The 21,543-nt window shown below is 39.5% G+C and overlaps 2 protein-coding genes across 2 annotated transcripts in view; one reads left to right on the forward strand and one right to left on the reverse strand.

Moving 5' to 3' along the window:
* LOC120583274 (uricase) overlaps nucleotides 1-21,543 on the reverse strand; it is a 26,024-nt gene continuing 4,481 nt past the window's right edge. The window contains exons 2-8 of the mRNA XM_039838697.1: nucleotides 16,640-16,858; nucleotides 13,781-13,897; nucleotides 13,594-13,672; nucleotides 6,533-6,719; nucleotides 4,823-4,946; nucleotides 2,741-2,824; nucleotides 1-964 (exon numbers count right to left, since the gene is read on the reverse strand). Coding sequence (XP_039694631.1) covers nucleotides 890-964; nucleotides 2,741-2,824; nucleotides 4,823-4,946; nucleotides 6,533-6,719; nucleotides 13,594-13,672; nucleotides 13,781-13,897; nucleotides 16,640-16,858 — 885 coding nt within the window. The 3' untranslated portion in view covers nucleotides 1-889. The remainder of the gene's footprint in view (nucleotides 965-2,740; nucleotides 2,825-4,822; nucleotides 4,947-6,532; nucleotides 6,720-13,593; nucleotides 13,673-13,780; nucleotides 13,898-16,639; nucleotides 16,859-21,543) is intronic.
* Nucleotides 13,627-21,543, forward strand: part of DNASE2B (deoxyribonuclease 2 beta) — a 23,517-nt gene continuing 15,600 nt past the window's right edge. The window contains exon 1 of the mRNA XM_039838696.1: nucleotides 13,627-13,766. The gene's annotated coding sequence lies outside the window, so the exon portion shown is untranslated. The remainder of the gene's footprint in view (nucleotides 13,767-21,543) is intronic.

Consider the following 21,543-nt stretch of genomic DNA (forward strand, 5'->3'; position numbering starts at 1 on the left):
GTTAAATGATCGATTATATTTATTTCTCTGATTATATAGGTAATAAATGTTTGTATTTGGAATATTCAGAAAAGCACATGGCAAAATAACAATCACTCATAATCCCAGCATCCAGAAGTCATCACTGTTGATATTTCCATATGTGGTCTTTGGTCTTCTTTCCATATGTATATTCATCTATCAGTATATTGACTTAGCATTTATTAAATGTGACTCTTCATGCCAAAGTGATACATTGTTCTAAGAAAATAATTTACACTTTTTTTTAGTGCTCCAATGTGTACTAAATATTCTCTAAGGGTTGTAAATGTCATAAAAGCAACACATTAAGATTTTTAAAAAAGTTTTACAGTAGAAATAAACTCCCAATGATACATATGCTAGAGCATTCTTAAAAGTTTAAATATTCAGTCTAATTGAAGTCACAATGGTGATATATTTCAAAATATCATTTTGTCATTTCATTTTCTGCACTACCCAGAGCAGTTTTAGCACCAGTAGAATGAAAACAATGAGTACTTCTTCAACTTGTGCACAAATTAATTGATATGACACTTCCATTAATTCATGGTTATTTTCTTAGTAAATTGATCTCAAAGTTTCTCTAAGATTGGAAGGCACAAGACAATTAAAAAAGAAATATCGACTTGTGATTGTCGTTCAGCATTTGTGAAATAAACTGTATCCAGAAGGTATTTTATAATTACTAATCACAAAACACATTGCTGAGCTAAGTGTAGACAAATTATTTAGTACAAGAGGAACATGAACACTATAAATTATCATAGGTGGTTGAAAATTTACATGGTTGCATGCTATGATTTCCAGCATCACAAGTGGCTTAAGGAATTCTTCAGCTGAGAGTGGACTCCCACTGGTAGCTACAATATCACAGCTTCGAAAGCAGCTTCCTCTTGACTGTACCTGTAATTCTGCCATATGGATTGTCTGTTGGTAGCAAGACCTGTAGAAAAACCACATTGTAACTTCAAAGACATTAAAGTAGACCTCTCCTTTAGTCTATGAATCAATATTAAATCAGCAACAAAAACAACAACTTGCTAAACAGGAAAATGTGTATACCCTACAATCAGGTTACTTCAATCATGGCAATGCCTTATTTTTCTGGTGATAGTTAAGAAATGAGTCAAATTAAAGAGCTTTAGAAAAATTTCAATCATTGGGATATAAACGTTTCTCAAATGCATTACATATCCTTGCCTTTTAAATAGAGGGTAGTGAACGTAATTTGGACTTTTTTTGATGACTCACACTGAACATCAATCACTGTCTGATGCTATATAATATGGCCGTGCCCTTAGGAGCATTTGAGGTCCACAGGGCTGTTAGCCCATTGCTAAATGGCTCCAGACAGCTATATACTTGGAGTTCTTCTGTCTTTCCACTCTCTCATTTGTCACTTGTCTGCTATTGTCAGTGTGTCCTGACTCCCTTCTTCTCATATGTTGTCTTCACTTTATACACATCTTCCGGGCGAGGGCCTGAGAGCAGCTCTAGCCATCCCTAAAGTGCAGACACAGACAGGGGACAGTTTGTTCACTGACTCTGGTGTCTTTATGCAGAACCCTGGCCAAAAGGAATGCAGGACTTTCCGCCTTCGGGTCCCCTGCTGGGCTCCAGAAGGGAGCTTTGAGTCTGACTTCTCAGAGCAAGGGACACCGTGGCCTCAGCCCACAGCCCACAGGAGTTGAAATCAGCACAGGCCTGAGGCATTAAGGGGCCCTGAGGAGACCCTCCTCTCTCTCTCTGCCAGGATTGGGGGTGGGAGGTGGTTGTTCTGGTCATGACGCCTAAGGCTTTTTGTGTTTGGGGTGCGTTTGTTTCACCTTTGGTGGACATAGTCAGGATTACTTTCAGGTCTCTCTCCTGCCCTTTAGAAGGCAATCATTTTAAAAGTCTTTACATTCTAATTAATGGCATTCTGATAATTAACATCCTTTCCTTCCTCTGAAGTAAACAGTGCTGCCCCTCCTTCCAGGTGAATGAACAACACATGGGATCAAGGTCATTGTCCTCTGCAACCTAGGGCTCTAAAGCAACTATAGCAGGCACAAAGCATGACCTTTGTTTCTACCTCTACCTCCGCTTACAGCCTGACGTAGCCAGACACACTGACTTGGTTTAGCCTTCTGCCATGGCGAAAACTAAGTCAGGGTAAGCGCTTTTTCCAAGACAAAGTGTCCTTTCAAAAACTGAATTTCCTCATATGGCCTTCTGTAATTGAAAGTAGAAACACACACACAACACACACACGCAAATACTCTTTCATCTTTTCTGTGTATATTGTATGCTACTGGATTGACTACTTAATCAAAAGTTAGAGATGATGGACGAAACGAAGATAGAATCTTGTTTTTTCTCCTCATCACCTCATGATAAAAGAATAATGAAGCTGTGACCTTGTGCGGCACTGTTCGGAGAAGTGGATCTCAGAGCTGTTTCCTTGGGTACACTCTGTTCTCGCTTTGTCTTTTACTGTTTGTGACTTCCAACGCTCCTCTGTAATCATTCATCCGCTGCTAGGGTATACCAGCCTCAGGTATCGAGAGGCCCAGAGCCTAAGAGGGCTCTAATAAGTAGCAACTTTAAATATTCCAAAACCAAGAGCTCCTGCTCTTAATAGTTTTGGTCGGTGATAGTATCATCCTAAGTTTATAAAGAGGGGTAAGGGAACGGGGAAGGAAGGTAGATGTGCTTTAAATATTTTTAACGTTCTTACCTCTTCCTTGTTGATCAGTCCCATCTTCGACATGTCTATGTTAAAGTAGTGAATGTTTGGCAGGCTGATTTCCATTTCTTCTATCTGGAATGCACAATAATATATATCATGTTGGGCAACTGTGAATCTCTCTCCCTCCCTCCCTCCACATACCCACTAGCCCGTTCTGCAGGCTCCACCCCTGTCTCTGAGGCACTCTCCAATGTTCCTGTACTGCCTGACACTACTCTCTCCTCCTGGTCCTATTAGTAGATGGTGGGCCCACTCTTTTCCTCAACGCGTACGAAAATGACTTCTCAGAAAAATAAGAGCTTCTTGGGTCAGAAATCTGGGAGACCTCTTCAGCATCTAACAGGCCTCCAGCTGCTGGCCAGTCAACCAACCTCCTGAATCCCTCCTCATTACACTCCCTCCTCTTCAGGCCTGTCCCTAACATTCGCACGCCCTGGAGTAAGAGAATAATTAGAGGCCCACGTACCAGATGTATAAAGATTTAAAAGTTATAAATCGAGCTAAAAATTTTTAAGTGAAATATGTTCTATCATTCTAACTTGGCAAATACACCTTCATAACAACCCAGAAGGCCAGGATCTAATTTAAAATTCTCTGACTCTTTGGAGGGCCATGCCATGTCTCTGGCCCATCCCATCTTCTTTCTCACACTCATGTGAGTGGACACCCCCACGTATATGTCAAGTCTCATCCATACCTCTTGCAAACATCTCACTTTTTGCCCACTCTCAGGCCTAAAGGTGCACACAGACAGCATGATCTGCTTTACAGAGGATGAATGTAGGGAAGAGAACTGCTCTGGTTCTGAAATTGGTATCAGGGCTATTTGAGCAGGAAATTCTGGGGTGCAAGTATCCATAAAATGGTCTAGAGGGGATACATGGGCTCCTGAAAAGTCTGTTGCCTTGACCCCACCGACTCTTCATCCAGTGGAGACAGGCATAAACAGAAGGCCTGAAGCAGACCTCCAAAGTAGTGGTCTGGGCCATGGCAGGGGTCCCTCTTGCCTAAGTCTGAGTGTAGTACTCTCCCTCTCTGTCCCATCATGGCCTTAGTTCAAGTTTTCTTTGCCATATTACAGCAACAGCCTCCCAACAGCCATCCTTGTCTGAGGTCCATCATCCTTCTAATTTGTCACCCTTCTTTCAGAGTGATATTTCTGGACTGCAAATCTGGTAGTGCAATATCCTGCTGAAATCCCCACAGTGACTCCTGAGCGCTTTCAGGATAAAGTACAGATTATTAATAAGCCTACAAGGGCCCTCTTAATCTGGTTCCTGCCTCATATCTAGACATGTGGAAAGACTTTTCACTGCTGAAGCTTCACACATGGCAGACTCTCAGCTGTAAATGACTGTTCCATGCTGCCTCCTGTCTCCATACCTACTCTGCTCTCTCACTTTTGACTGTGAAACCAAATAGCCCCTACTTGTCCCTTAAGACTCAGCTCAAGCACCTCTCCCTCCAGAAAGCCTGGCTGACCCTATACCTGAATTAGATGCCTTCCTCTGTATTTCCAAAATATTCTATTCTCTATTGTATTGTTAGTTTACTTATTTTTTTCTTCCACTGTACAATGAGCTCTTAAGGGTGGAGAACATGTCTAATTTATCTTTGTATCCCTCATGTTCTGACAGAGACATAATAACCATTCGATAATATCAAACAGATGAATGGATGGATGGATTGATGGATGGATGGATAGATAGAATCTTTCTGCACCTATCTTTCATTCTCTGGCTCTCCTAAAACATAGACTATTGGTCTAATTCCCTTTCTTCAAGGCATTTGAGTGTCTTGACTATGAGGTTTAAATTGTGGCAAGTTGAAAAGACTCGAAGAATTTTCAACAAAACTAAATAACTATAGCAGTGGCCTGTGTTTTCAGGTTGGACAGATTTTTCCATTTTTGCTCTCTTCTCACTTGCTATAACAAGCTTTTGAACAACAACAGATGTCATTTTTCATGTGTCTTCCACTTTCTTATTTTAACTCTCAACTCTTTCTCAGAGCTGACAGGAGACACAACAAGTTCTCTCAGTCCTCAGAATGGCAAGTGACAAAACGTACCTCAGGAACCTGGCTGAGGGAGAGCACCTGGATGTCATAGAGGGTCTTCTGGACAGAGGGTGAGTACTCGCCTTTGTCATAGGGTCCAGCAAATTTTTCCAGGACAATGTCCCGAATAGTGTCCCTAAAACACAGAAAAGAGAATTGCAGACTCAGGGTGGTCTCTAGGAAAGCATTATAAAGCTAAGAAGTGGTAACCTTTCTGTCCCCATAAAATAATTTTATTGTTGATTTTGGAAGAGATTAATATCTTGTAATACCAAAACAAAAACGAAACCAAAAAAACCCCTCACTTTCCATTTTATTACATACACGCACCATTCAACAAACATATTAAGTGTCACTAGGCTATTTTTATAATTTGGCACCAGGGCCCAGAGGACAATACAGGTAAACCTCACTGTGTGTTTGAAGAGCCTGTGAAGAGGACTCCCAAGCACTTGACTTCTTACTGTTTGGTTTGGCTGGTTCCTTGAATTGTTACGTTTTGGGAGGTTTGCTCTGCACTAAATCTTTCATGTGATTACTTCATTGGATTCTCTCAATATACCCAAGGCAGATACTGTTATTATCCCTAATTCAGAGATAAGGGATCTGAGCTTCCAAGTTAAATGATCTATTCTAAGTATCTCTCTTTAGTGGGTGGCCCAACCAGCACCCTGATTCTGGCATGCTAAATTTTGTGCTCTTTTCGACATAAATACATCAAGCTGCTGCCCATGGGGGAACACTTGAGATAAAAAAGGAAAAAGAAGATTGAGGTGAGGGTTTTTTTAAAGCATTTCCCAACCTATCACATAGTAAAAGGAGCAGAGCAAAGCTATACTCATTGGAGGAAGCTTCGGGGCAGGGGGTGGGGCAGATTCTAGCTCATCGTAGAGCAGAAGTTTCTAACAATTAGAGCTTCAGCAAAAGAATGAAATACCTGGTCAAAAAGTAAACTCCAGGAGTTCAGAGGCCTAATTACGGCTTGTAAAGATATTATAATAACAATCATACTTTTATGTTGCTAAGGTATTTATCATTTATAAAGTGCACTGGTGAATATCATCTCATTTTGAGTTTAGCCTAGGATGACCAACTGTCCTGATTTGCCTGGGACCAAGGGGTTCCCTGAGACACAGGACTTTCAGTGTTAAAATCAAGAAAGTCCTTGGCAAACTGAGACAAGTTGTCACATTAAGTTTAGCCCTCTCTACATCTATGATGAGGCAGTAAAGCCAAATATCATTATCCTCATAATTTAAGGTTCTTACATTGTGGCCTGTGGTCCAGCAGCATCAGCGTTATCTAGGAGTTTGTTAGAAATACAAGTTCTTGGGCCCCACCCCAGACCTACAGAATCAGAACCTCTGGGGGTGTGAGCCCAGCAACTTGTATATTAACAAACCTTCCCTGTGATTTTGATAACAGGATAATGTTTGAGAACTACTGATTTAATCAATTAAAAACAGAGAGTCAGAGAAATTAAGTGATCCATTCAAAGTCATTATTGCTAATAGCATCTGAGATTCAAGTGCAGATTTAATAAGTCAAAGGAAGACCATCATCTTTCTGTCATTAACAGAAGGGATTTTGAACAGTTGGGAAGTTGAATTGAATAGCCTCTAAGTTCCTTTTTCAAATTGAAGACTTCATGAACTCCAATGCCCCAGAGACAAGAACAGACAGCACCTGTTCCAATGCCAGGCCCCTCATACATGCTCATACCAGGTAGCCTCAAAGTCCATGTCTCTGCACCAGTGGTAGCGCCACTTGCAGTACACTTGGGTGGCTAAACATCGGTCCTTCACCTCGGGGAGGGTGGTAAACTGGTCCTTGATGAATCCTTCAAATCCAGATTGGGTCGTTTTCAAGAGTTTGAGGTCCTTGATTCCAGAATGAATGACCGGAAATCCTGTTTTAAGTAAAAAGGTTGAGTTCATAAACAAGACAGTGCCTTCTCACTGATATCCAGCCTTGAGGATCCTGGTCATTAAAACATGACACACTGTTTGTACAGAGAACTACATCACTGCCCATGTTTTCTGTCTCCGTGTCTCCTCCAAAGTCCAACCAATGAGGATGGTGTGCCTTTCCCTTTATCTGGATTCTACAACTGTCTGCCCTTTCCTGCTCTGGTAGAATTGAAGGTCAGAGACTAAAGCTCCATGTTGTGTTGAAGCCCACAGAAATGAATACCTTCCTCTCAGCTACATTCAGTGTTGTCTCCTAGGCCAAATACCTTCCACTTTTTGAGCTCCATCTCATTCAACAGACAGTCATGCTGAAATGAGTTAATAAGATCTTACAGAGTAGTTTTTCTTCCCTTTATGAAAGTAGTCCTCATGTTGATTGTCTACACTGGCTGGTGGCTCCAATCACCACCAGACCCTCAGTTCCCTTGTGGTTATGAGCTCAGCAAAACAGACAACTTCACGAATGGATGGATAGCAGTGTGGGCCTGGCCAAACCTGAATAGAGACTGGGAAAATAACGCCAGTGACACACAAGACATAGATCTGCCTAAATGAATACTCATAAAAGTTTTGTTTTTTTGGCTGAAAGAGAAGGGACAAAGTTGGTTCATGAGGACCTGGGGGAGGTAGAGAGATGTTAAGTGTAATCTGAATAAGCTGTTTACTTGTGCGCCAGGCAGCTCCAGCTCATGGCCCAGGTGACAGGTGGGGCACACAGCTAATGAGGGGACAATTCTTCTTTTTTCAATGTGGAACACACTGTAGCTCCAGCAGTTTGGTGAAGCCTGAAGGGAATGTGGCACCAGGTGACACACTGGGAAGCCCCAGGGTACAATGCTCTGTAGAGAGCACCATTATTCCCAAGGATCAGTGACAACTGGCATAGCAAATACTGAGCAGAGCCAGTGAGGCAGCAGTTGTATCCAATGGGTGCAAACTTCTCCATGAGCACAAGTAAGATAGCTCTCCAGGCTGTCAGAAGGTGGGAGAGTTTGGCCAGAGAGGCCCAAAAGTTTTATAACGAGAGAGCTACAAGGCCAGGAGAATTCAGGAATTAACATTACCATAGTCTTATTTGTATGTGCAGGCTGGTGAGGCTGGATATTCAGGAGGCACTTGAGCACACACTTTCGGTGGCACAGGGCCATAGCAGAATGACTAAGGCCGCCTCTTTTCAGTCTTATAGTTAGTCCTGATAAACATCTATCCCTCTGGCCTGCTTAGTATATAGATTAAGGGCGAGAGATACCAGGGAACACTATGTCGTACAAGATTTAGTTAATGAATAAGAAAACTCATGATTCTCAGTTACAACACAGGGCAGCTCTTACTAATCCAATGGTTTACATCACTCATGTGGCTTCAGGCGCTGCTGTCAACTCAGGAGATTTGGGGTTTCAGATGTAGGTAAACAACAACTATATTTTGATATTTTCTCAGCCACGTGTGTGCACCTACCTGAGAGAGCCATGGCCAGTGGTCATTGGTAGATGTGCAGATTAAATATATGCTGATTAAATAAGGTATTCTGGCCAGAGTGTTCCAAGATAATGTGGTAAAATTTAAAATAATATCTGTTTCTCGTAAATTGTCTGGATTTATCAGATTCTAGATGTATGAAGACATGGTTCTGCATAAATCAGCATTTCTAAATGCAAGGTGGAGATAATCTAAGTGAATTTAAGTCTCAAATCCAAGAGAACTGCGGAAGTTATCAATAAGTATCTATTGAATGAATGAGTAAGTGCAACAAGATCGATTCACTTCAAGAAATAACTATCTCGGATGTGGTTCCATAGTGTAGCGGTTAGCATGTCTGCTTTACATGCAGAAGGTCCTGGGTTTGAACCCCAGTGGAGCCATGGTCCATGGTCTACAGCCATGCCACCCTGAACATGCCCAATCCTGTCTGATCTCGGCTAAGCAGAGTCGGGCCTGGTTAGTACTTGAGTAGGAGACCACCTAGGAAGACCAGGTGCTGTAGGTGTAAATAATAATAATAATAAAGAAATAAGTTTCTCACAGTTTTTAGTCTCTTTTTCTTCTAGACAGTTCTCCATCAGTCTTTACCATTTCCCCTCCTGATCACCCTCATTCACAACTCTAATACACAATGGGGCAGGGGGAGAAGGGGAGGGCAACAACACCAGCTAAGAACGTCCTGACTATCAGCATGTGTTTAGTTACTGCCTTTTATAGACTTTATCTTACTTAATCCTAACAACTCTATTACATAAGTATTGTTATACAGGGGACTTTTAATTATTTGCCCATAGTGCCTAGAAACATGGCTAGAAACTGACAGAAGTGGAATTTGAATTCAGCACCCCATTGTGAGATCCCATGCTTTTCTTCCTCCTTTTTGGATCACTCCCCATCCACACAATGCTTTCTTCTTCCTTTAACTTTCTCTCCCCATTTCTTTATAATAAGAGTCCTTTCCAGAAGATATGAAGGTTGCCACTTCCCATTTCCCAGTGTGCTTTGATGGCCTCAAATAGTGGCCTTAGTCTGAAAAATACCATCTCCATTGGTCTCAAATGGAAAATGAAACATCACTTTTAGAAATTGCTCCTAGGTGTCTTGAAAATTTTTTATTCCTTAAAAATTTCCTATTGAAATACAAGGACCCCTTAAAGGACTAACTCCAAACTTTATAAACTAATATCATAATCTATTTCCAACAATAATCCCTTCTAGGAAAAAAATTCTATAAAAAATGAAACATGAGTTTGCAATCAGGAGTGGGGATAGAAAAAATAGTGGGAATCCTTGGGCAGGGAAAAGAGAAGCTGAAGGAGAACCGAAAGCAAACTTTACCTATTTCATCTTTTCCTATACAGCTGGCCTGGATCTCCAGCATCCCTGTAAGCCAGTAAGACTTTGGCTCCTCCAATGGTCTTAATCATAAAAGGATTCCTGGATGCAGTGCTGCATAACGATTGAGTCCACAACCTTGAGACTCAGATTCCCTGAGTTCAAATCTCAGCACTCTCCATGCCTCACCTCCCCTGTTTATGAGCGTTATTCCCCTTAGAAAATTACTTAAGCTCTCTCTACCTTGATTTTCTCATCTGTCAAAGGGAGATGATAATCATACCTATTTCCTAGAGTTGATAATTGTCTAAGATAATACCATGAAAGACTTGGTAGAATGGCTGCCCAATAAAAAATGCTCTATAAAAGTTTTTATGATGATTTTGCCTTAACTGATTTTTTCTTATGAACTTCAACCACCTGTAAATATTCCCCATGTTTCACAAAGGCTCATTGGGTTCTGAAAACAACTTCTGCTGTGCCATTCCTATCCACCTCCTTCAGCCCTGGGATGAGATTTATTGATATTCCAGGAATGTCAATCCTGCTAGGCAAATTTGAAATGATTTACTTTTTTGCTAGCATCTGAAAATGGAGAAAGTAGTTGCATTTTTGAATGTGTTTTGGCCTCATTTTCACGCAGAATAAAATGTCTCATGTTCCCTAAGAAAGTTAACCATTGCCACAGTTTGGACAGAACACAAACCATCTCCTTTTGGTGCACTCATCATTCTGTAAACAAAAACAACAACAAACGACCTCTTCTATTTGAATGTGAATTTTTTTTTCCTTGGCGCACATTAGACACTCTGGATGAAATCAGAGAGCTTATTTTATCTTCTCTGTTGGCAGTGCCCCAGCTTTCTCAACACTGGTAAGAACCTGAGCCTTTCAAATTCATGAGCCCATCAACTAAAAATATGATGCCTCACGCACTCTAAAAAATATTCCAGTTTAGACTACCGAGAAGTAATTCCACCAAAAAGACTGTCCTTTTCTAGGTTACTTCCCATTAAACCACTTAATCAGCTTTTTTTTTTCCTTTCTGCCATGCTTATGGAATAATGCAAAAGAAGATTTTCACATTTCACTTTGCTAGAACGTAATCTTTTCTAGCTTTTAGTGTCCTCCTACACACTTAACAGATTGTGGTTTATCTCTCAGAGAAGCATACATCCTACCCTTTAGCTCTCTAAGGGAAAGAAACTCATTGCAAATTAATAGAAAATAAGCCGAATTCCTTACCTACGCATCAGGTGTCACAAAGCACAAAGCTATACTAAGCCAAAAAAAATTCCGTCATGGAAAGGATAATTGCTTCCACATTTAACACCTCCAAAAAGGACACAAATAGCTAAACGGAGAATATTTTAAAACTATATTAAATCATTCTAGTAGAAAACCTCAAACTTATAAAGCGCTAGAAAAAGTGAAGATAAATTAAATATCATTTGCCTTTGAGAGTTCGTTTAGCTCATTCAGGGAGAGTGAAATCTTCTGTGCAGTTCTGGGTAGGGCAAGGTGACATCATCCAGAAGGAAAGAAATTAACTGGGCTTTTGTACAATTAGGTGATAATCAGGATGATATTAAAAGACCTTGGGTTTGCCAAGAACTCTTCTTTTGAAGGAACAGAAGAGCCTATTAGTTTTTATATCAAGGACAACAAAAGGCAGTGGCCGTCTCTGTCCTGGGCCTCCCACTTCCTCAATCTCACTTCTACTGTCTACTTAGCTTGACATTTCTTAAATCTACTCTCCTCCAAGACTTCAATTTTTTCATTCCTTCCTTAAAACCATCCTCTTACCCAACTAGTCTCCATCTTAAAAGATTTTTTTCACTACCACAAGACAGTATCTCTTAGTTGAGATCTCATCTCCATTTTCCATCCCTTTACTTAGCTATGGTTAGATGAATTTTTATAATTAGTGACAAATTAAGAGAAATTTGATTCTTAAAGAACTATGAGTTGTAATTTAAGCAGTGAAGAGATTTGGGGGCCAATATAGTTCAAATTAGCAACTCAACCATCCCAGTGACTTCAAGGCTTGGCTAAGCTTGTAGTTCACAGAGACACATGAGAGAAAAAGTTTGAAAGACCCAACTCCATACAAGCACTTAAACCAATAGCCTGCATCACAAATTCAGAGCCTAGTCCTCCTCTCTGAGTTTAGGAAGTGGTAAACATGACAACAGTCTTCATTTCTTTGGGTGAACAAATTTTTCTGTCTGTTCCATATTCTCCAACAGAACTAGCAAACTTTGAAAAAGGTAAAAGTACTTAAAGGTATAGCTTTAAAATATCCATTAGGGAAATAGGGTAATGAGAGTTTTACAGCAATTCTCAGGGCTTAAAATAGTATTTGAGATTCAGTAGGCTTTCTATAAATGTTCACTCAATTGATATGACTGAATCCAATCCACTAGGAGAAACCCAGTTACATATCCTGCTGGAAAAAGTCCTTTTTGGGAGTTGCATGGCTGAATGTGTGATTTAGTGCATGTGTTTGAGGGGGCAGAATTCTCACCAACCTAGCCAGCCCCCACCAAAAGCCCTACTTAGAGATTTGTAACAGCCTTCCCCTGTGGGTTGTGTGGTGTGTGTGTGCGTGTGTGTGTGTGTGTGAAGATAATAATTATTTTCTTCAGGTAAGCCTATGCAAGGGCATTTCTTATGACAATGATTGTACATTGATTCACCTCATAGTTTCAGCTCTTGGATAATAAGCAAATTAGAAATTAAACTTTGCCACCCAAAGAGCATAGATTCTTACTCTCCAAAGAGATACAGAGTACAAATGTCATCTTCATACACACAACACTGGGAGATACACATACTTATAGACGTGTGCACATGCATACCGCATACCCATAAGGCAACAGACACTTCTTCCCCTGCCCTGATCCCCGCCAGCCTTGCATGATATAAGAGGGGTGCTGGATTCTAGATGAGTCAAGCCGGAACTCTGGGAACACTGCCACAATAATCGCAATACCCTGAAGCTTTGTAGCTTTCTGGAGAAAGGAAAAGCTTTGGCCTGGTTGTGATGACTAGTTTCTCCACGCTATAGTAAGTAGCCAGGTGACTAGAATTCAGGCTGATGATAGCTCCTGGAAATTCTTGGAAAGAGCGAGGGCGTGGAGAGCAGCCTGTTTTCTTATTACGATCAGCAGAGCCCTGTACTTGGCCATTTCACTCCTACCTCCAGGTCTCTGCTAAAATACACTTGCAGAAGTCACCAATGACCTATTTGACAAACTGTAGTTTCTCATCAGTCTTCTTTTAATGCAAACTTCTTAACCTTCTTGTGGCAGAGACTGCTAGCTGTTCACTAGATCTATTTTCTCTTCCTCCTGGGTACCCAGCTAGACTACATTTCCTGGCTGCCCTTACAGTTAGATGAAGCCGTGTGGTTGGGTTCTTTACAGCAGAAGTGCTATGTGCTATTTTGAAGCCTGGTGTTATTGTTATTATGTTGTTCTACAGTTAATTTTTAAATTTCTTGGTAAATAAAAAGAATTATATAATGGCCATTGCTATTTTAAGTGAGGTTTATTTTTATAGTAATATCAGTGGTTTTATTATCATGCAAATAAAATGTCAGGGAAACTTGATTGTTCAGCAGATAGTTCCTATAAAGGTTTTTATAATTAAAGCATGGTATGGTACAAAGAGCACTGGTCTGAAAATTCAGAGATTTGGGTTTTTGCCAGCCTGGGCCTTCTTTTTTTTCCCCTTGCCTCAAAATTGAGTAATAGAAATGATCTATCCCACCCAACTCCAGTATTTATTGCAAAAGGTATTACTTCGTTTTTATACTCTTAAGATAAAAAGTAGTTTTTTAAACATAATCCAAAGTCACAATGCTCATTCTCATCTCAGATTTAAAAGCTTTAAAATTCTCTACAGTTTTCCTTGGTGTTAGTAAACAGAGTGGTTTAGAAAAAAAATCTGAAATTGCTATAGCAGAATTAAAGCATGAAAAATGTTTCTCACCACTCCTTTTCTGTTCAACTTCACAGAAGTGTGTTCCAGTGGGAGTATGAATAAATGCATGGACATGCTTAGCTCCTTTCTGAACATTAGAAGAAGAAAAAAAAAACATTGTTTCCAGTAAAATTTCAGCATTTGTCATAAAGCCAACTTCTTTAATTAAACCAAGAGCACAAGTAAGTGAAGTAACCTTTTCAAACCGCTTCCAAGGGACTTCTTCCATGTAGACTTGAGCTCTGATGACATGGTTAAAAGAAGAAAGGAAATGTTCACAGATATTCATAGAAAAAGTTTCTATGCTTTTGATCTGCAAAAAGAAACAAAATGCTAGTCATCAGAAATACTTACCCTATTTAAAAATAGTTTTTAAATATCCATGGAGCTCTCTTTCTTGATCGAGTGCTTTTTAGAATCAGAGCAACATAGAATTAGAAAAAATCTTGAGAAATTAATTGATCGTTATTTCCTTTTTCACAAGGGCTCCCAAGTGTAGTTAATAATAGATCAACATTACCAAGTGAGACTATTCCATTTTTGAAACCTGTTTTTCAGGAGAGAATGTGTCAACTAGTGGATGAGCAAAAAGTAACTTAACATTCAGCTGCGCTTCACCAGTGAACTCAATCATCACCTATACCAACTACAGTACGACACTGTAGTCCAAAACACTCTAGTCTCTTTATGACGATGGCAAATAGAACTCCCAGTTTCTGAAGGAAATAATTTAGTGAAGGGCCACTTCAGCTTCCTTGCCTTGCAAACAAGCCTTCTATTGACCATCCCCAGCCCTTCATCCCCATAAAGCAGCTCTCTACTTATACACAAATTCTTCCTTTTTTATCTTTACATAGAGTTTTATGGTCCTAGCACAGTCTACTGATTATTTATGGCTTTGCCTATAATTAAGATGGACTATTTGTACAGGTTTCCCCAGGACAGTTTTGACATTTATGAGACATTTTATACCTGTTGTCCTAAAATAATTATTAATAGCATCTTATTTCACTCTCAAAAGTGTCCTGGTTCGGGAAATGAAAACCCTAACTCAAAAAGATATATGTACCCCCATGTTCATTGCAGCATTATTATAGTAACCAAGATATGGAAACAACATAAGTGTCCATTGACAGATTAATAGATAAAGAAAATGTGGTGTGTGTGTGTGTGTGTGTGTGTGTGTGTGTGTGTACACACAATGAAATATTATTCAGCCATTAAAAGATTTCTGACAACATGGATGGAACTTGAGGGCCCTATGCTAAGTGAAATGAGTCAAAGGAAGAAAGACAAATGTTATGTGATCTCACTTATACGTAGAATCTAAAACAAAAAGAAAACAAATAAAACCAAGCTCATAGACATAGAGAACAGATAGTTGGTTGCCAGAGACGAGGGGTGAGGGGTGGGCAAAATGGGTAAAGGGAGTCAAAAGGTACAAACTTCCAGTTATAAAATAAATAAGTCATGGGGATGTAATGTAGAGCATGGTGACTATAGTTAATAATACTATATTTACACATTTGAAACTGGATAAGAAAGGAAATCTTAAAAGTTACAAATACGAGAAAATAAATCCATAACTATGTATGATGACGGATGTTAACTGGACTTATTGTGTTGATCATTTTCCAAATCATTATGTTGTACCTCTGAAACTAATATGATATTGTATGTTAATTATACCTCAATTTAAAAAATAAGAAAAATTTGTCCTGGTTTGGATAAAAAATTACTTGGTCATTCTATCTATAATGAATGAATTTAAATTGTTTTTAATATCCAGATCCATTCCTTCACTTTTCTGCACCTCTCACACAGTACAGAAAATGTAAAAATCTGCGTTACCCAGCTCTCTTCTTTAGCCTATTTTCAATTTATTTTTTTAGCAGAGCGATGCCTTTTTCCATAGCCCCTTTTGTGCCTGCTGGGCCATTCTGATTAGCAAGAGAAAAGTTTATTGTGGAGATAGGCCTTACAGAATTTATATTTCAATTAGTTTGTTCATTTCATGCATTATGGGTGTGGATTTTATGCAAAAGCATGAAAAAGACTCTTTCCAGTCTATATTTCTTATCATTTTACACTTTTAAATGAATTTTAATTTTTTTTTACTTTTTTGCTGTACATTAATTTTATTTATTATTTATTTTTTTACTATAATTAACACTCAATATTATTTTATATTAATTTAGGATGCAGAGCATAGTGGTTAGACATTTATAGAATTTATGAAGTGATCTCCCTGATTAGTCTAGTACCCATCTGGCACTACACACAGTGATTACAATATTATTGACTATATTCCCTATGCTGTACTTTATATCCTTGCAACTATTTTGTAAATACCAATTTGTACTTCCTAATCTCTTCACTTTTTCTCCGAGTCCCTCAAACCCCCTTTAGAAGTGGTGACGTGATCAAATGGCCTAAGCCCTAGATTTAACAAAATGAACTTGAATTGTCCAGAAATCTGCTTGTGATCCATCACATCTTCAGTCAAACTTAAAGAAATCCAAAGTTCAAATACTAAAATATCAGATTCTGTCAGTTTCAAGGCCCTTTCGAAAAGTATAGTTACCACCACATATGGATACTAAGTGGTCACGGAGTTGGGAAAATTAGGAAGGCATTAAAAGTTGGACAAATAAATTTCAAAAGGTATCTCACACTCGAGATTTTCTTCTATAGTTACACCAAGAAGAGAAATGGTACTTTCTCCTATAAATGCACGCCATTCTAAAAGAAAAAAAATAAACAATAAAATTCAAAGAAATACATGACAAAAATGTATAAAATTCTATTCTGGAATACTCTCAGGGCCTTGATTTGTCAATGATCCTAATCAAGAGAGAACATGTGAAGCTGCTGAGTACGGTTCTCTACCTAAAAGATGTAAAGAGTTGAAGAATTTTATAATAGAAAAGGAAAATTTTTAAATGGCTTAAATGTAAAAATTGGGTTAAAAAAGCAAAGGTAACTTGAAATAAGCAAGTAATATCCTCATGTTATAGAAAAGCAATAGACGGCATCTAAGAAGAATGACACGTACTCCTTTCAACTTTGCCAAGACATGAACTGTGTTCTTGATGGTGTCTGTAGGGATGATGTCTGAATTATCTCCAATCAGATAATCTTTTTTGGAGCTCAGAGTAAGTTGCACCGAAGTTGCCACCTCTTTAATGGTGTGATATTTTCCATCTCGCTGAATATGGAGAACTTTTACCATATCCTTCCCATAGCCAGTTCGGACAAACTCCACCTCATCATTCTGCAATGAAAACACAGTCATACAAAGTGAGAATTAGAGTATTCATAAAAGCAAGATGAGGTCCTGCTTTTGAAAAAGAATGAGAACTCGTATGGAGAAAAGGGAACCACAAGTAACATATAAAACTATATCAGATCACCCTGCAGACAGACAGGTAAGTGGCTTTCTTGATAATAATAAGTAATAATAATAACTGTACCTTGTGGGCCAAAGTACTGTTTTATTAATTCCTGTTAATTTATACTTATAACAGCGAACTAATATTATTCCCATTTTACAGAGGGAGAAACTGAGGTTCAATGAGTTTAAGCAACTTGCTCTATTCCACATAGCTAGTAGCAAACTGAACCAAGGATTCACATTCAGGTCTGTTGACCTTGAATTGTGTACTCTTAACCACTATGTAAACTGCCTTTCTTGTATAAAATTTTTTGACTATGTTAACTGGAAATAATTACATCCCCTTTTTTATGGAGAGTGATATTCAGGATAAAATGCCTTGTGATCAATAAAAACAATTTGAAAATTTCTTCTATTTACTGCCAAGAGGAAGAGTAATTAGTGACAGAGTCCAGATTACCTTCAGAAGTGCAGAATCAGGGCCATCTGACTGCAGAGAGAGCTGTTTTTAGCAAAGAGACAATAAACACCTAGTGATTGATTCCTTAGTACCCTTGTCTGAAGTTGGAGCTCTCATTAGCAAATGTGTCTATCTCTATTCTAGGATCCACAAGACTTGGCCTCGGGCTTTACTGGTGTTTGAAAGAGGAGGAAGGAGGGAGCAAAGAGACAGAAAACTTATTTTGTTTAGTATCGATATTGAACATTAAAATGGTAATGAAATAAGGAGACAAAAATTTAAGTAAATCAGAAACAACTCTCATTGAGAGTCTGGGGACAGGTACAAAGAAAGAAACTCACCTGCTAATCACACATAGGCGACATACTCAGATATGCCAAGGGCTACCTACAAATCTGTTTGCGTGAAAAATCACCAGATACTCTGGGAGAAATTCTAAGATACTAGCCAACATCAGAAATTATTTTTATGTTCTTAATCAAAGTGAGGGATGGAAGGCAGTCTTAAATCTTGGGGATAGAGCTTGGTAGGGCATGCTCTTGTTGGTCAGTGAACATATCCTAAAGACTTGTGGTGTCTGAATTTGGTCCTTCCTCTGTGGGAGGGACACATTTAAGGGACAACTCGTGGAAAGGCCCCTCAAAAGTATCTGACCTAATCTTTGGGGGACTCTTCTTCAAGAAAAGAGTCAATAAGAAAATGAAAGAGCAGACTTAAGGGATCCTAATAAGAATGTAATAGTGACAGGGAAGGAGGCACTGTTGTGTGGCTAGAATGACTTTGGAATCAGACCAGGCCCGAATTCTACCTTGCTACTACTTATAGCTTCATGGCTTGCAACAAATAATTTGATGTTTCTGAGCCTCAGTTTCCCCATTTTTACAGATGGAGATACCATCCCTTCCTGTAGGGTTGCTGGTGAGTGTGAAAGGCCTGGCTCAGTTCTTAGTACCTAGCGGTGCAGGCCAACTCTAGCAATAGTGGCCACGTCAGGCCTAGCTATGGACGCAGCAGCAGAAATAGCGGAGGCACCTAGAGTAAAGGCACTAGTTTTGGGAGTGGAGAGCACTAATGACAGCAGCAAGAGGAAGACTGATGTATCTTGAGCAACAAGAGAGTCTACCTGAAGAAGTGAAGCACTTGACTGGCTGGGGGGGCCTTGGATGGTATGGGCTAGGATCCAGGACCAAAGGTTTCTGAGATCACCCATCATCCCCAGTACTCAGCAGAACTCAACAAATTTTATTCCTCAGTCCCATCCCCTGCCATTAAACACTCAAGGTACAGTAGGTCTGTGAAAGTGAGTGCTCCCTATGTGATATATACAAAGATTAAATGATATCCACCTCCTCTATCCCCACCCCTGCTCAACTCTCCAGCTGCATATATTGCCACAACCTATTTCAAACTGCTTAAGCTGAACTGAGCTAATTGTGGTTGTTCAGGCTCTGCATGCTTCTCTACCCATAGGCCTTTGAATTGGCCATCTCTTCTTTCTTGAACACTCTCCTTCTTAGTCACTACCCAACTACCAACCCCTTCATCTGCCTAACTTTTTCTAGTCATCCTTCAGATCTCAGCTGCCACTTCTGGTCCGGGGTAGGTGCCCCTTCTATGTGCTCTCAAAATACTGTTATTGCCCATTAGAATCTTTATCAAATTGTATTGGAATTGCCTCATTATGTGTCTGATTTGTTTAGAAATGGTAAACTATGAAAGTGGGAACAATTTTTACCTTAGTTGTAACATGCGCAGCACAGTGCCTGGAACATAAATAGGTGCTTAATAAATGTGTCGTGAAGGAATGCACCACCACCTCCACATCTTGTGTAATGACACAAAAGAGTTAATGAAAATACCCAAAAGATTTCAATATAGGAAGAGCTGCTTGAAGTTACACCCCAATCAGGCAGTTTCTCTTCCTGGGAAAGCGAGGAGGTGCCTTCTTTCCTCTGATCGCCGTAGCCTGGAGATCACAGGCACAGTTGGCCAGAGAACAAAGGCCCACTAAGGTCAGAATCGAGTGTAGATAGAGTCAGTGATGCAGGACAAAGTATTCACATTGCTACAAAGACAGAGTGCTCCAGCACAGCACAGTCACCAAGGAGTTCAGGTGTGACACACGCGAGAGCCATCAGTGCTCTTTAGCAAGCTCCTGACTAGGCCTTGGCACCGGAACAAATCTTGAGTAATCAAGTTTACTGAGCAATGAGTCAGAATAAAAAGGACATAACCATCTGAGGCTGGAACAGAATGGAACAGGAACAGTGTGGAACACTTAAGAGTCTCTCAGCAGGACTTGACAAAACAGATAATGGTCCGGACCACAACTGAAGTCGTTCTTGTCAATAGGGCTTCCCTCATTTCGGTAGTCAGAGAAATCCCAATAAGGTGGCAGAATGCTATTGTGTATCATGCACAGTACGGTGCGGAGATCCATGTCCAAGATAACAGTACAGTAAAATACGAAGAGCGCTCTCATCCAGAGGGTGGGCAGAGGGCTGAGAGAATGAGCTCTGGGCTCTGGAGTCAGTCAGGCCAGGTGTAAATCTTTATTCTGCCCCCTATTCGCTCCGAAAATGGAGGCAAATTTATCTATCTATAAAATGGGAATAACAGTAGTGCCCATCTCTCAGGATTGCTGTGAGGATTACACAAGAAAAAACATAAAGCACTTAGAAAAGTGGCAAATAGTGAGTGTTGGATAAATGTTAGCTATAATTATCACTGATAAATAATAATCGTATGTAAAATTTTGAATCAAAATGTCCTTCTAGTTACTGTTAGAGAAAAATACTCAGACTGCGCACCAATTCAGAGTTAGGGTGGCTAAAGTCAAAGACTGCTGCTCTGATGAGGCCACATTCTGCCTTCAGACTTTTGTTGTCCATCTCCATGCTGTATGGCTTGAGGATGCAGTAACCAAAGAACATTCGATTTCTCAGACTAATACTCTGGACAAAACATCAACTGGAGTAAATCTTTACCTGGCTCTACACAAGAAAAAAAAAATCCTTAGATACATCTTAAAATATAAAGGGATGGAGAATTGTTATGTGTCCACAGGTAATGTTGGAGAGAACTCTCAGAGATTTTAAATGAATCTTACAAAGTTTCACTTCTGCAATGAGACGGTGAGCATTCTCTTATTTCCAGGTCATACTGATAGTGATGTAGGTTGTCACTTCGGGTCTACGGATTCTTAGCCTGGAGTCTGTTAACTTTGTACAAGACCCATTGGGTGAACTTGAGGCAGAAAAATAATAGAAAAGATAGGAAAACCTTTTATAAATTTAAAATTTAAAAATAACTAGAATTTTTCTCTCAAGTCTTAGAAGAGCTTCTGTAAGCATCATCTCTACCCTCTATAACAGAGAGAAATACAAAAGTGCTAGCTATTTAGGACTCATCACACAAGTGTAAATATCAATTCAGTCACAGTGTGCCATTATAAATGTAAGAACTATGTGTGGAGAGAGCCTCTCCCTCGGTCTTTGGGATGTGCTGGAGAAATTCTTCCAGTTTTCTTCCTTGCCTGGCTATTTTCTTGCACATTTGTGAGCAAAAAGACTTGAGAGAAAAATGTTGAACTAATAATATTTAAAAAGGAGCACTCAAATGAACAATATTACTATCACTTTGGTGGATTTTAACAATATGTAATGATAAGAACAATAATGATGAATAATAACCTTAGAGGCAGCTGGTATTTTTTTGGTTGCCTAGGATCTACTAAATGTCAGATGGGAAAATATTGATATCTAGTATAAAATGTCATGTTGTTTTAGGCTGTAAAGTGGCTTATTTTTGCTATTGAAGGGGAATGGGCCTAAGCGATGTTCAAAGTGTGACTCTAAAGGGATTTGTCAAGCAAATGTTTCAAGAACAGTATAACAATTAACATGCATAATATGATAGAAAGAAAGGGTGACCCCTTTCTTAGTTAATCCATTTACAGGTGCTCAGTTATTTTCATACTTCTACCTGTTACAAAGGAAGAGTCATCACTAAATGCCAGGAGAAATGCTAATTTTCTTGCCAGCCTCTTCACAGCACCAATAGCTCTAGAGTAGGAAACTAGAACAAGGCCCCCAGGAACCTCTAG

Source organism: Pteropus medius, unplaced genomic scaffold (assembly GCF_902729225.1).
Source record: "Pteropus medius unplaced genomic scaffold, Ma_sr-lr_union100, whole genome shotgun sequence".
Lineage (NCBI taxonomy): Eukaryota > Metazoa > Chordata > Mammalia > Chiroptera > Pteropodidae > Pteropus > Pteropus medius.